At 41.6% G+C, this 16,608-nt stretch overlaps 1 protein-coding gene across 1 annotated transcript; it reads left to right on the top strand.

Annotated features, from left to right (window-relative positions):
- Positions 1-2,689: 2,689 nt before the first annotated feature.
- Positions 2,690-3,856, top strand: LOC308282873 (large ribosomal subunit protein uL3-like; the record flags this gene model as incomplete). The annotated part of the gene is made up of 6 exons (XM_080723260.1): positions 2,690-2,718; positions 2,761-2,864; positions 3,264-3,367; positions 3,464-3,565; positions 3,640-3,735; positions 3,842-3,856. 6 exons carry the CDS (start codon positions 2,690-2,692, stop codon positions 3,854-3,856), a joined length of 450 nt encoding a protein of 149 aa, XP_080579386.1.
- Positions 3,857-16,608: the final 12,752 nt, after the last annotated feature.

Here is a 16,608-nt window from a genome sequence, read left to right as displayed (position 1 = left end):
AGCATTTACGATGCTCGGCATTGTAAAGATGTTTGTTTTATCCTGTCCACATTTTAGCATTGTTTTCCCGTTTCCGGCCAGGAATGTCATGGCACACCTTTATGTGGCCTTCAAAAAGGATACTTTAGCACCTCCTTGAGGTGTCTGCTGGTAGCACAACCTGCAATTTGTGCTAAGCCTTTTCAGTTGTGTAGCCTACTGTAGATTAGCTCAATTGATTCACGCACACCTGCAGCATTGATTTGTTTGGTAGTGTCTGTCGTGCTTGTGTACACAGCTCCTCTGTCCTCCTCTGTCTGCTTTGGAGGAGAGCCTTTGCTTGTAAGATTTTAGTTCAACTGTTGTATTCTTTATTTTTATGAAATTGTGCATTTAAATACTGTATTTCATGTAACTTTAAGTTAAATCGTAGTAATCCCAGGTGAATAAATTGACTATTGAATTTTATTTCAGTATCCGACTTAAACTAATAACACATCTGAAGCATATCTTTTTATGTTTAAACTCTGGACCGCTGTTTTTCTTTCTTTCGTCTTTTTTTTTTTTTTTTTTACTCGAGTACAGTAACCCAGAGGATCTTAAAATGTGAACTACCCTTAGCCTGAACTATTGAGTCTTCATGGGGGTAAATGTATTCTCTTTTCACCCCCCTTTTCAGCCTCCGACTCCGCCTCCATCATCATCGTCATCCGATGATGACGAGAACGGGGCCGATGATGACGAGAACGGGGCCGATGATGACGAGAACGGGAACAGGGCTCCGTCAGACACTCCTGTGTCTGATGGCGAGAACAGGACCAACCAGGAACGTGAGAACCACTTTCCCAGACCTCCGTCTCCGCCTCCTGAGGATCCTAACGAGAACGGGACCAACCAGGACCGCCAGAACGGGACCTACCACAAGAACCGCGTTACCAAATAGTGGGAGGGTTCATAATCAGGACTTGGGGAGGGTCTCGTAGTTTGCTTTCAAGGCTACTGTCAGGGTGTCTTACTTGGCTATATCTCCTCTTCACAGGCTATCTATGGCACATTCGTGGCCAAATGCAAGTAATTGATTTAGAAGGATTTAGATGAGAAGACCTGGATTCAGGTAAAAACTATTCAAGGACAAATGTTCACGATTTTTCAAAAATAGATCTACAAGCTTGTTTGCTTAACCAGACTAATATCCACAACAGTGTCTGGGTATGCAAGGCTAGTGAACTTTGGCAATGTAAAGGTATGTTTTCTCATGCCAATGAAGCTCCTTTGAATTGAATTGAACAGAACAGAGAGTAACAGTCAGAGTGCTTGGTCTTCCTCCTCAGACCCACCTTACTGATCATCACCACGAAAGCGTGGGGTGGCTCAAAGTAGCTGATAGAGTACAGCATCTTGCAATGGGCCTGGTGTACAAGATACACTACACCTCCAAGATACCCATGTACCTAACATTCTCTGCACGTCCCTGCGTTCGTGTGCCGTTCGGTGCGGGGCAGCAGCAGCGCGCAGCCACAGAACTTGATAGGAAGGCTGAAGGCACAGGAGGTAGGCTATAGGCTACTGGGTCCCACGACAAAAATCCGTACCATATTGGCTTAAAACGGGACGACAGGAGTCACGGGACCCTGGTTGGTAACGCGGAAGTAATGAAGTAATGAAGTTATCATTATAATAATATATTACCGATGTTTTTTCAGTGAAGCGTTATATTAGTCATTACCGCATTTCGGTAATATATTAGTAATATGCGTTATATTACTAACGCGCGTTACCCAACACTGTTTACTATAACTATACCTTTAGCTTCAAAGCCAACATACCGGTAAACACGATGTTATATCATTTTCTCACTCCCCTTAGAGTCTAACTCCCCGTTTAAGACTGGTGACAATGGCACTAATAATTATGAATAGCCAATAGCCTACAGTATTTCGATAGTAGCTTATAATATTATGTTTAAAAATGTATATATATTATCTCAGTCCCTTTTTCTTTTTTGGGGAGAGTCCTTCGCGTACCAAAAGAGGGGGCCAATTCTTGAACATCTTTTTCTCTCTACAGGGTCCACTAAAGGACAAGACCAAAGAGGACCCGCCACCAGAAGAGGAAGCAGAGGTAGCAAATTAAAATTATATTTGGCAGAAATGATTGAGATTATCATTCTTTATTTTCAATGACCATTTATTGAACTTTTTACAAACATGGTAACTTTTAAGTGCTTGACTAAAATGTAAGTGTCCAATACCGAATGTTTCTCCCTTCTGCTGTGTAGGTGTTACCAGCCGTTGGCACACAAAGAAGCTTCCTCGCAAGACCCATCGTGGTCTGTGGCCCGTGCTGGTCAGGAGCCACCACCGTACAGAAACCAACAAGAAGGTCGGTAATGCCATTTATCTTATGCAAGTTGGAGGTATTAACCACCACATCTTTGTAGATCTACAAAATCGGCCAGGGCTTCCACACCAAGGATGGAAAGGTCATAAAGAACAATGCCGCTACAGAGTATGACCTTCGCGTACCAACAGAGGGGGCCAGTTCTTGAACATCTTTTTCTCTCTCTACAGGGTCCACTAAAGGACAAGACCAAAGAGGACCCGCCACCAGAAGAGGAAGCAGAGGTAGCAAATTAAAATTATATTTGGCAGAAATGATTGAGATTATCATTCTTTATTTTCAATGACCATTTATTGAACTTTTTACAAACATGGTAACTTTTAAGTGCTTGACTAAAATGTAAGTGTCCAATACCGAATGTTTCTCCCTTCTGCTGTGTAGGTGTTACCAGCCGTTGGCACACAAAGAAGCTTCCTCGCAAGACCCATCGTGGTCTGTGGCCCGTGCTGGTCAGGAGCCACCACCGTACAGAAACCAACAAGAAGGTCGGTAATGCCATTTATCTTATGCAAGTTGGAGGTATTAACCACCACATCTTTGTAGATCTACAAAATCCGTCAGGGCTTCCACACCAAGGATGGAAAGGTCATAAAGAACAATGCCGCTACAGAGTATGACCTTCGCGTACCAACAGAGGGGGCCAGTTCTTGAACATCTTTTTCTCTCTCTACAGGGTCCACTAAAGGACAAGACCAAAGAGGACCCGCCACCAGAAGAGGAAGCAGAGGTAGCAAATTAAAATTATATTTGGCAGAAATGATTGAGATTATCATTCTTTATTTGTAATGACCATTTATTGAACTTTTTACAAACATGGTAACTTTTAAGTGCTTGACTAAAATGTAAGTTTCCAATACCGAATGTTTCTCCCTTCTGCTGTGTAGGTGTTACCAGCCGTTGGCACACAAAGAAGCTGCCTCGCAAGACCCATCGTGGTCTGTGGCCCGTGCTGGTCAGGAGCCACCACCGTACAGAAACCAACAAGAAGGTCGGTAATGCCATTTATCCCTGTTTAATTGAGGGTCTGTCGGTGTCTAAATTGCATTTATGCAAGTTTGAGGTATTAACCACCACATCTTTGTAGATCTACAAAATCGGCCAGGGCTTCCACACCAAGGATGGAAAGGTCATAAAGAACAATGCCGCTACAGAGTATGACCTGTCCAACAAGAGCATCAACCCCATGGTGAGTGTGCATTAGTGTCAGCAAGTATGTAGCATTCCTGTTTCAACTTGTATAATAATTATGTCTGTCTCTAGGGAGGCTTTGTCCACTACAGAGAAGTGACCAATGACTTCATCATGTTGAAGGGCTGCGTGATTGGGACCAAAAAGAGAGTGCTGACTCTGCGCAAGGTGAGAGAAGACAATTGTACATTTTGAGTGGACTATTTTAATCTACTTTAACTTGGATGCTTGGAAATCTTGTCCTCTCCTCTCGCTCTCTTTATTGTATCTAAAGATAATCTCTTGTTAATTAAGCAATGGACAGTATGACCTGTCCAACAAGAGCATCAACCCCATGGTGAGTGTGCATTAGTGTCAGCAAGTATGTAGCATTCCTGTTTCAACTTGTATAATAATTATGTCTGTCTCTAGGGAGGCTTTGTCCACTACAGAGAAGTGACCAATGACTTCATCATGTTGAAGGGCTGCGTGATTGGGACCAAAAAGAGAGTGCTGACTCTGCGCAAGGTGAGAGAAGACAATTGTACATTTTGAGTGGACTATTTTAATCTACTTTAACTTGGATGCTTGGAAATCTTGTCCTCTCCTCTCGCTCTCTTTATTGTATCTAAAGATAATCTCTTGTTAATTAAGCAAGCATTTACGATGCTCGGCATTGTAAAGATGTTTGTTTTATCCTGTCCACATTTTAGCATTGTTTTCCCGTTTCCGGCCAGGAATGTCATGGCACACCTTTATGTGGCCTTCAAAAAGGATACTTTAGCACCTCCTTGAGGTGTCTGCTGGTAGCACAACCTGCAATTTGTGCTAAGCCTTTTCAGTTGTGTAGCCTACTGTAGATTAGCTCAATTGATTCACGCACACCTGCAGCATTGATTTGTTTGGTAGTGTCTGTCGTGCTTGTGTACACAGCTCCTCTGTCCTCCTCTGTCTGCTTTGGAGGAGAGCCTTTGCTTGTAAGATTTTAGTTCAACTGTTGTATTCTTAACGGCGGCGAAGAAGATGGTAGCTACGCGGTGGAAACCTCCTCATACGTTAACGTTTCGCCAGTGGGCCTTAACCTTTCTAGATATAGTATATTTAGAGCAGTCGATAGCAAGGTTACACGGAGCAAAAGAAGAAAACATTAATATGTGGTCGGACATTGCAGATAAGCTTAAGGCTATGATTCAAGAAATCACTATATAGTGGTAACAGCCTAGCACAGGCATGCACTATTGTACATTCCGTGTTGGTCCGGGGAAAGGGGGTGGGTGGGTTTTCTTTTCCTTTTCTTGTTTTGCTATTGTTTGTGTTTGTCTGTTAATTGCATTTTTCTTTTGATTAATGTTTTACTTTTTCTTGTTCTATTCATATGTATGTCTCTAATTTTATGTTATGGAAAATAAAAATAATTGATAACAAAAAAAACTGTTGTATTCTTTATTTTTATGAAATTGTGCATTTAAATACTGTATTTCATGTAACTTTAAGTTAAATCGTAGTAATCCCAGGTGAATAAATTGACTATTGAATTTTATTTCAGTATCCGACTTAAACTAATAACACATCTGAAGCATATCTTTTTATGTTTAAACTCTGGACCGCTGTTTTTCTTTCTTTCGTCTTTTTTTTTTTTTTTTTTACTCGAGTACAGTAACCCAGAGGATCTTAAAATGTGAACTACCCTTAGCCTGAACTATTGAGTCTTCATGGGGGTAAATGTATTCTCTTTTCACCCCCCTTTTCAGCCTCCGACTCCGCCTCCATCATCATCGTCATCCGATGATGACGAGAACGGGGCCGATGATGACGAGAACGGGGCCGATGATGACGAGAACGGGAACAGGGCTCCGTCAGACACTCCTGTGTCTGATGGCGAGAACAGGACCAACCAGGAACGTGAGAACCACTTTCCCAGACCTCCGTCTCCGCCTCCTGAGGATCCTAACGAGAACGGGACCAACCAGGACCGCCAGAACGGGACCTACCACAAGAACCGCGTTACCAAATAGTGGGAGGGTTCATAATCAGGACTTGGGGAGGGTCTCGTAGTTTGCTTTCAAGGCTACTGTCAGGGTGTCTTACTTGGCTATATCTCCTCTTCACAGGCTATCTATGGCACATTCGTGGCCAAATGCAAGTAATTGATTTAGAAGGATTTAGATGAGAAGACCTGGATTCAGGTAAAAACTATTCAAGGACAAATGTTCACGATTTTTCAAAAATAGATCTACAAGCTTGTTTGCTTAACCAGACTAATATCCACAACAGTGTCTGGGTATGCAAGGCTAGTGAACTTTGGCAATGTAAAGGTATGTTTTCTCATGCCAATGAAGCTCCTTTGAATTGAATTGAACAGAACAGAGAGTAACAGTCAGAGTGCTTGGTCTTCCTCCTCAGACCCACCTTACTGATCATCACCACGAAAGCGTGGGGTGGCTCAAAGTAGCTGATAGAGTACAGCATCTTGCAATGGGCCTGGTGTACAAGATACACTACACCTCCAAGATACCCATGTACCTAACATTCTCTGCACGTCCCTGCGTTCGTGTGCCGTTCGGTGCGGGGCAGCAGCAGCGCGCAGCCACAGAACTTGATAGGAAGGCTGAAGGCACAGGAGGTAGGCTATAGGCTACTGGGTCCCACGACAAAAATCCGTACCATATTGGCTTAAAACGGGACGACAGGAGTCACGGGACCCTGGTTGGTAACGCGGAAGTAATGAAGTAATGAAGTTATCATTATAATAATATATTACCGATGTTTTTTCAGTGAAGCGTTATATTAGTCATTACCGCATTTCGGTAATATATTAGTAATATGCGTTATATTACTAACGCGCGTTACCCAACACTGTTTACTATAACTATACCTTTAGCTTCAAAGCCAACATACCGGTAAACACGATGTTATATCATTTTCTCACTCCCCTTAGAGTCTAACTCCCCGTTTAAGACTGGTGACAATGGCACTAATAATTATGAATAGCCAATAGCCTACAGTATTTCGATAGTAGCTTATAATATTATGTTTAAAAATGTATATATATTATCTCAGTCCCTTTTTCTTTTTTGGGGAGAGTCCTTCGCGTACCAAAAGAGGGGGCCAATTCTTGAACATCTTTTTCTCTCTACAGGGTCCACTAAAGGACAAGACCAAAGAGGACCCGCCACCAGAAGAGGAAGCAGAGGTAGCAAATTAAAATTATATTTGGCAGAAATGATTGAGATTATCATTCTTTATTTTCAATGACCATTTATTGAACTTTTTACAAACATGGTAACTTTTAAGTGCTTGACTAAAATGTAAGTGTCCAATACCGAATGTTTCTCCCTTCTGCTGTGTAGGTGTTACCAGCCGTTGGCACACAAAGAAGCTTCCTCGCAAGACCCATCGTGGTCTGTGGCCCGTGCTGGTCAGGAGCCACCACCGTACAGAAACCAACAAGAAGGTCGGTAATGCCATTTATCTTATGCAAGTTGGAGGTATTAACCACCACATCTTTGTAGATCTACAAAATCGGCCAGGGCTTCCACACCAAGGATGGAAAGGTCATAAAGAACAATGCCGCTACAGAGTATGACCTTCGCGTACCAACAGAGGGGGCCAGTTCTTGAACATCTTTTTCTCTCTCTACAGGGTCCACTAAAGGACAAGACCAAAGAGGACCCGCCACCAGAAGAGGAAGCAGAGGTAGCAAATTAAAATTATATTTGGCAGAAATGATTGAGATTATCATTCTTTATTTTCAATGACCATTTATTGAACTTTTTACAAACATGGTAACTTTTAAGTGCTTGACTAAAATGTAAGTGTCCAATACCGAATGTTTCTCCCTTCTGCTGTGTAGGTGTTACCAGCCGTTGGCACACAAAGAAGCTTCCTCGCAAGACCCATCGTGGTCTGTGGCCCGTGCTGGTCAGGAGCCACCACCGTACAGAAACCAACAAGAAGGTCGGTAATGCCATTTATCTTATGCAAGTTGGAGGTATTAACCACCACATCTTTGTAGATCTACAAAATCCGTCAGGGCTTCCACACCAAGGATGGAAAGGTCATAAAGAACAATGCCGCTACAGAGTATGACCTTCGCGTACCAACAGAGGGGGCCAGTTCTTGAACATCTTTTTCTCTCTCTACAGGGTCCACTAAAGGACAAGACCAAAGAGGACCCGCCACCAGAAGAGGAAGCAGAGGTAGCAAATTAAAATTATATTTGGCAGAAATGATTGAGATTATCATTCTTTATTTGTAATGACCATTTATTGAACTTTTTACAAACATGGTAACTTTTAAGTGCTTGACTAAAATGTAAGTTTCCAATACCGAATGTTTCTCCCTTCTGCTGTGTAGGTGTTACCAGCCGTTGGCACACAAAGAAGCTGCCTCGCAAGACCCATCGTGGTCTGTGGCCCGTGCTGGTCAGGAGCCACCACCGTACAGAAACCAACAAGAAGGTCGGTAATGCCATTTATCCCTGTTTAATTGAGGGTCTGTCGGTGTCTAAATTGCATTTATGCAAGTTTGAGGTATTAACCACCACATCTTTGTAGATCTACAAAATCGGCCAGGGCTTCCACACCAAGGATGGAAAGGTCATAAAGAACAATGCCGCTACAGAGTATGACCTGTCCAACAAGAGCATCAACCCCATGGTGAGTGTGCATTAGTGTCAGCAAGTATGTAGCATTCCTGTTTCAACTTGTATAATAATTATGTCTGTCTCTAGGGAGGCTTTGTCCACTACAGAGAAGTGACCAATGACTTCATGTTGAAGGGCTGCGTGATTGGGACCAAAAAGAGAGTGCTGACTCTGCGCAAGGTGAGAGAAGACAATTGTACATTTTGAGTGGACTATTTTAATCTACTTTAACTTGGATGCTTGGAAATCTTGTCCTCTCCTCTCGCTCTCTTTATTGTATCTAAAGATAATCTCTTGTTAATTAAGCAATGGACAGTATGACCTGTCCAACAAGAGCATCAACCCCATGGTGAGTGTGCATTAGTGTCAGCAAGTATGTAGCATTCCTGTTTCAACTTGTATAATAATTATGTCTGTCTCTAGGGAGGCTTTGTCCACTACAGAGAAGTGACCAATGACTTCATCATGTTGAAGGGCTGCGTGATTGGGACCAAAAAGAGAGTGCTGACTCTGCGCAAGGTGAGAGAAGACAATTGTACATTTTGAGTGGACTATTTTAATCTACTTTAACTTGGATGCTTGGAAATCTTGTCCTCTCCTCTCGCTCTCTTTATTGTATCTAAAGATAATCTCTTGTTAATTAAGCAAGCATTTACGATGCTCGGCATTGTAAAGATGTTTGTTTTATCCTGTCCACATTTTAGCATTGTTTTCCCGTTTCCGGCCAGGAATGTCATGGCACACCTTTATGTGGCCTTCAAAAAGGATACTTTAGCACCTCCTTGAGGTGTCTGCTGGTAGCACAACCTGCAATTTGTGCTAAGCCTTTTCAGTTGTGTAGCCTACTGTAGATTAGCTCAATTGATTCACGCACACCTGCAGCATTGATTTGTTTGGTAGTGTCTGTCGTGCTTGTGTACACAGCTCCTCTGTCCTCCTCTGTCTGCTTTGGAGGAGAGCCTTTGCTTGTAAGATTTTAGTTCAACTGTTGTATTCTTTATTTTTATGAAATTGTGCATTTAAATACTGTCTATTTCATGTAACTTTAAGTTAAATCGTAGTAATCCCAGGTGAATAAATTGACTATTGAATTTTATTTCAGTATCCGACTTAAACTAATAACACATCTGAAGCATATCTTTTTATGTTTAAACTCTGGACCGCTGTTTTTCTTTCTTTCGTCTTTTTTTTTTTTTTTTTTACTCGAGTACAGTAACCCAGAGGATCTTAAAATGTGAACTACCCTTAGCCTGAACTATTGAGTCTTCATGGGGGTAAATGTATTCTCTTTTCACCCCCCTTTTCAGCCTCCGACTCCGCCTCCATCATCATCGTCATCCGATGATGACGAGAACGGGGCCGATGATGACGAGAACGGGGCCGATGATGACGAGAACGGGAACAGGGCTCCGTCAGACACTCCTGTGTCTGATGGCGAGAACAGGACCAACCAGGAACGTGAGAACCACTTTCCCAGACCTCCGTCTCCGCCTCCTGAGGATCCTAACGAGAACGGGACCAACCAGGACCGCCAGAACGGGACCTACCACAAGAACCGCGTTACCAAATAGTGGGAGGGTTCATAATCAGGACTTGGGGAGGGTCTCGTAGTTTGCTTTCAAGGCTACTGTCAGGGTGTCTTACTTGGCTATATCTCCTCTTCACAGGCTATCTATGGCACATTCGTGGCCAAATGCAAGTAATTGATTTAGAAGGATTTAGATGAGAAGACCTGGATTCAGGTAAAAACTATTCAAGGACAAATGTTCACGATTTTTCAAAAATAGATCTACAAGCTTGTTTGCTTAACCAGACTAATATCCACAACAGTGTCTGGGTATGCAAGGCTAGTGAACTTTGGCAATGTAAAGGTATGTTTTCTCATGCCAATGAAGCTCCTTTGAATTGAATTGAACAGAACAGAGAGTAACAGTCAGAGTGCTTGGTCTTCCTCCTCAGACCCACCTTACTGATCATCACCACGAAAGCGTGGGGTGGCTCAAAGTAGCTGATAGAGTACAGCATCTTGCAATGGGCCTGGTGTACAAGATACACTACACCTCCAAGATACCCATGTACCTGACAAACTACTTCTTAAAGGTCAAGGATGTTCACGATCACAACACTAGAGGCAGCTCCACTAATCATCATCAACGTAGATTTAACTCTAAACAAGGCTCTAACTCGTTCTCCTGCTATACCATCAACATGTGGAACGCCTTTCCCTATTAAATTATAATCTATATGTATAATATTATTTAAACATATTTATATGTTTAATGTTAATGGAGTCTAATTGCCAAACATGTATTTTGTATTTATTCTTTGCCTATTATTCAAGTAAATATTTTCTTGTTCAAATAGGTGTGATCTCTCCTTTATTCATAATACATTTCAATCTGGTTTTAGGAAAGGTCACAGTACAGAAACCTCCCTCTTAAAAGTAATCAACGATCTTAGGGTGTCCGCTGATAATAAGAAGGTATCCGTCCTCCTACTTTTGGACCTCACAGCGGCCTTCGACACGTTGGACCATCCAATTCTACTCCAACGACTGGAGCACTGGGTAGGGCTCACAGGCACGGCCCTGTCCTGGTTTCAGTCATATCTTACAGAAAGAAGCCACTGTGTCTGCTTAGATGGCTTTGAGTCAGAAAAGCGCAGCATATCTTCCGGCGTCCCACAGGGCTCAATTCTCGGTCCCCTATTATTCTCACTTTATATGCTCCCACTGGGAGAACTTATTACTGCTCATAGTGTCAATTTTCATTCTTATGCCGACGATACCCAACTTTACTTGTCTGTAGCTCCAGACGACCCCCGTGCCCTCGAACCACTGTTGTCCTGCCTGTCCAGCATAAAATGCTGGATGAACGACAACTTTCTCAAGTTAAATGAGGACAAGACAGAAGTCCTCATAATTGGATCAAATGAGCAGAGAGAATCGATTTTAAGTAGACTCGGTAACCTAGCCAAACAAAGCAACACCTCAGTAAAGAACCTGGGAGTGATTATAGATGCAGAATTGAATTTTAATACACATATTAGCCAGGTTACTAAGACAGCATTCTTTCACCTTCGAAATATTGCACGTATTAGAGCCTATCTGTCGCTTGAGGACGCAAAAACGCTGATCCACGCCTTTCTGTTTTCTCGTCTGGATTACTGCAACTCACTTTTAGCTGGCCTCCCAAAGAAATCCACTGATAGGCTACAACTAGTACAAAATGCGGCAGCCAGACTATTAACTAAAACTAGGATGAGAGATCACATTACTCCAGTTTTAGCCTCACTGCACTGGCTCCCTGTTGTTTTTAGGATCGATTTTAAAATTCTTCTACTTGTTTTTAAAGCACTCAATGGCCTGGCTCCGCCATACCTCAAGGATTGCCTATTTAGATACGTCCCTAACCGCTCCCTCAGGTATGCCAGCGCTAACCTGCTTGATGTACCGGATATGACATATAAAAAATATGGTAAGGCAGCTTTTTGTTTTTACGGCCCGACTGCCTGGAACAAGCTCCCAGCTCACCTAAGACAGGCTTCCTCGGTGGATAGCTTCAAAGCACAACTTAAGACCTATTTCTTCACTCTGGCTTTTAGTTGATTTTAATTTTCTTTTACTCCTATTTATTCTTAATTGTTTTGGATTGTTCCGTTCTTAGGGTCTTATTGAAGGTTTTGAATGTTTTTTGCGTTTTATGGTTTGAATTTATTTTTGTTTTTATCATGTATATAATCTCTTTTGCACTGTAAAGCACTTTGCGCTGCATTCCTTGTCATGAAAGGTGCTATACAAACTAGAAAAGAAAATTTCGAAGACATTTTAAGTGTGCCTGCAGCTCGCTAAGTGTGTGCAACCTTGTATGTGTTAACATTAGCATCTTTGTTAGCATTAGCATTTGTTAGCATTAGCATGTGTTAGCATTAGCAATATGGTTTCTTGTTTTTAAGAAATAGGCTCCTCCCACAAGTTCCGCAAGGCGATTACATTGTCCCGTCGCTCCCGAGATCGTTTGTGTTTCGTTTTGAGAGGGTCGTTACCCCTGAAAAACACGTTTTGGCATGAAACGGTTACGTTTTGCACGTTTGTGGTGCCCCCTATGGGTCGAAGTGGAAATGCTTTTGGGTATATGTTCAGTATAGCGCCCCCCACTTGTGGTTAAAATTTGGTGTTGACTGGATGTTTCGTTTGTGATTTATGGCTACTTCTTACAAAACGGGCTCCTCCCGCTAACTTTGGAACCCTGTTACGGAAGAACGGTATGGACTATCAAAATATCGTTTAAATATGTTTATCGCATGAGTCCATAGATCGTGTGTATCGATTTTTGTGACATTTGGAGAAAATATGTAGGAAAAAGAGCAAAAAGTGTGTTTTGAAGAAAATTCAAAATGGCGGAAAATCTATCCTGACGCAAATGGGCGTGGCCTATATGAGGAGATGCGTCATGACCCAAGGAATCCAGGGAAAAAGGAATTTTAATTTTCCGACCCACGGTTCAAGAGTTACAGGCCGAAAGGTAAAGTGGACTGTTATAGCGCCACCATGAGGCCAACTGACAAAATTATTTTTTATTTAATCCTTGATATCATTATAAATCTCCTCTCCAAGTTTTGAAACTGTAGCCACTATGGTTTGCGAGAAAAAAAATATAGAATGTGAGTTTTTGCGATTCCCATTATAAGTCAATGGGTAAAATTAATTCACTAATAAATTAATATCAATTAAACGATACAACTTTTCTCTTAGAAAAGTAATAGCACACCATTCCCGGCCGAGCTGCACGTTTTGATGTATATATTGCGGCGGTGGCGTAAATTGTGCGGCAGTTATTAGCGCACCAAATTTGTGGGATCATTAACTACCCTAATTAAGTATGGCGGATTACAATAAGTGTTTTGCCATTGCATGGCAGGCAGAAAGGATCTTGATGTAAAAATCTCTGCTACTGGATGTTAATCAATCGTTACCTCGAGTAGTTTACATGCCCGCTGCGCTGCCTCGTTGTGATCCAGTTATTTGAAGATTTAAATAATCCACTATTTTGAGGTGAGAACATGGAGGCTTAATCAAAAGTTGGTGTTGGCTGAGAATTCCATAGGCCACATTATGGATTAAAGTAACATTGAGGAGTGCTGAGCTGGTCACTTGGTTGCATATGCTTCAGACTAGTCCAGAGTCTGTCCAGCTGCTGTGCGCTGGAGTTAATTGGTATTTAACCTAGATCCGTCTTTAGCTGGCTGATGTAATGACTTATTTTGGAGCAGATTCCAATAGTATAAACATTTTTAAAAGGCTTTCATATACTCTTGATATTTTTTTCAAACAAGATTTGTCCTAATAGATTGAAATGTGCTCAGTTTGGGCTATATATAATTCCAATAAATAAATGAATCAATACATTTTCGGATTGAATAGGTCTATTTTTGTTTCCAAAAATGTTGTGTACACATCAGTTAAATTACGCGCTAGGAACATCCCTAAAAAACAGGAACAGTTTGTATCTGTGATAAAGAGGAAAGAAGTCGAGCCATAACATGAAATTGTATTAGTTTGGTGCACATTTGCACATACAGTTACAGTAGGCTACATCTGCAAACACAGATGTAGCAAAATGGTGTCGTATTGTATAATATCGTGTGACCTTCATTATGGATGAATTTATTGGGGTAAATTTTAAACCTTGCCATATTGTTAGCCTTATAGTTTGAGAAAAGTAACCAATTAATGGCCCAGTGCTCGCCAGTGCCAAAATAAATAAAAGCCTGTTACCAATAGCCGCCTGGTCTCATTTTGCGAAATAAACGCCCGGGCTACTAATTGGTGATTTACGGTATGCAAAAATGAAACGTTTAAAATGCTGATGACAGCACTTGATCAAGTTACACGTAGGCCTACGGTACACATTTCAGTTCTTATTTGACCTTTTCTCAGTTCACTTTTTTGCTGGGAAAAATAAGAAATTGCCAATATGAACGTATGAGGTGTGTAATTAGGGTATGTTTGGGTTGCTGAATCTATAGGCCTAATTGGCTAAGGCTTAGCCAATCATGTCATTCAAGTTCACCTGTGTCCTGTTAGTCCCTATGTTTTAAACCCTGTGTTTGAGTGTTCCTTGTCATGATGCGTGCTTACCCGCCTGATCTTGAATAGTTTTCATGAATTCAAACCCTACTGCAACCATTTTTTTGTATTGCCAATATTATGGCAATTAGGGGCGGCATAGCTCAGGGGTAGAGAAACTGACATTAGAAACCGACATTAGAGCACAAAGGGTTACCAAAAGGTTCCCAGTTCGAATCCGGGCTCCCCCTGAGTTAATGTCGAAGAGTCCTTGAGCAGGAGTGTGCCTTGCATGCATGGTTTCCTCCGCCATCGGTGTATGAATGTGTGCGTCAATGGGTGAATGTAATGCACAACCTCTGTAAAGTGCCTTGGATAAAAGCGCTATATAAATGCACCATTTATTTATTTTATTTATTATGTTTCATGGACACACACAAGTAGGTGTGGCCTATTTTATGGCCAAGGAGTCATTTTAACTGAAAACGAATGGTTGGAATGGATTCAGCAGCCTAAAAATACCCTAATTACACACCTCATACATACACCTCATTACTCGTTCATATTGGCCATTTTTGAATTCCCCCCCCCCCCCCCCCCCTTTAATCCCAGGCCCTCGGGATACCCCCAACTTTGATTGGCTCCCACAAAGTATGTCAAGAGAGTTGGTTTTGACAAAGTTCAGAGGTGATAGTAGACACCTTCATGAACACATTTGTGAAGAAAGCTATTGATTTAGATTTAGTTCCCAGATTGATGTAGCAATCGGCTAACTTTACCTCACTATGCAGTGTGGTTGATGTTTCCCGTGAGAAACAAAACTAACTTCTTAATAAAAAAGTGTTAGACAGCCTTGCAGAGGAGAAGTGATGTTACTGTCGTCAGAAATACATGGCTGTATGTCACGTACGCAGTGTGTGCAGTTCACATACAGGACATGCATACCGATAACCACAAAGAGGCCTCTGCCGGTTGCAAACTTTCAAGTGCACCTCAACAGCGTTGAAAGTAAATGTCATTCTTGTACAGAACTGCGACACCATTACAAGGTCTTACATCTCAATGGAACAGTACCGGTACATGTTTGGAGACTAATAACCAGTGAGTTGAAGTGGAATGTGAATTTTTGAGTCTTTAAAGATAATTGCTAATAGGCAATGGCAGATAATTCAGATTGTTTATGAATTGCCAGCTCTGCACTTTTCCTGTGTCTCTGAGATTATTCATCACTCTTCAAACTAAACTAACTGCTCCATTTGTAAGATAAAACCATCAAAGCATATAATAAGTCATTTAACACTGAAGATACAAACTGTTACTGGTGTTGAGAAACAGAAAGCTGAATAGAGGAGAATGTTTAATACACAAGGTGTTGTATTGTAGATATCAAGAGGAGCCTAAATTGTTCTGTGAGGAAGAACAGAGAGCTGCTTCCTAGAACAAACAGCCAATAACCTGGAGAATGAACTAGTGTTATAGTATAATATACCAACTCTAGTTGTTAGGCATTTTCAGACCCATTTACCATAATAATAATAAGGGTAATGATAATAATAACTAGAAAAGAAAATTTCGAAGAAATTTTAAGTGTGCCTGCAGCTCGCTAAGTGTGTGCAACCTTGTATGTGTTAACATTAGCATCTTTGTTAGCATTAGCATGTGTTAGCATTAGCAATATGGTTTCTTGTTTTTAAGAAATAGGCTCCTCCCACAAGTTCCGCAAGGCGATTACGTAGTCCCGTCGCTCCCGAGATCGTTTGTGTTTCGTTTTGAGAGGGTCGTTCCCCCTGAAAAACACGTTTTGGCATGAAACGGTTACGTTTTGCGCGTTTGTGGTGCCCCCTATGGGTCGAAGTGGAAATGCTTTTGGGTATATGTTCAGTATAGCGCCTCCCACTTGTGGTTAAAATTTGGTGTTGACTGGATGTTTCGTTTGTGATTTATGGCTACTTCTTACAAAACGGGCTCCTCCCGCTAACTTTGGAACCCTGTTACGGAATGGACTATCAAAATATCGTTTAAATATGTTTATCGCATGAGTCCATAGATCGTGTGTATCGATTTTTGTGACATTTGGAGAAAATATGTAGGAAAAGGAGCAAAAAGTGTGTTTTGAAGAAAATTCAAAATGGCGGAAAATCTATCCTGACGCAAATGGGCGTGGCCTATATGAGGAGATGCGTCATGACCCAAGGAGTCCAGGGAAAAAGGAATTCTAATTTTTCGACCCACGGTTCAAGAGTTACAGGCCGAAAGGTAAAGTGGACTGTTATAGCGCCACCATGAGGCCAACTGACGAAATTATTTTTTATGTAATCCTTGATATCATTATAAATCTCCTCTCCAAGTT

Source organism: Nannobrachium achirus (genome assembly GCF_963921795.1).
Source record: "Nannobrachium achirus genome assembly, chromosome: 4".
Lineage (NCBI taxonomy): Eukaryota > Metazoa > Chordata > Actinopteri > Myctophiformes > Myctophidae > Nannobrachium > Nannobrachium achirus.
The sequence above is the reverse complement of the archived record's forward strand: the minus strand, read 5'-3'. Positions and strand labels throughout refer to the sequence as shown.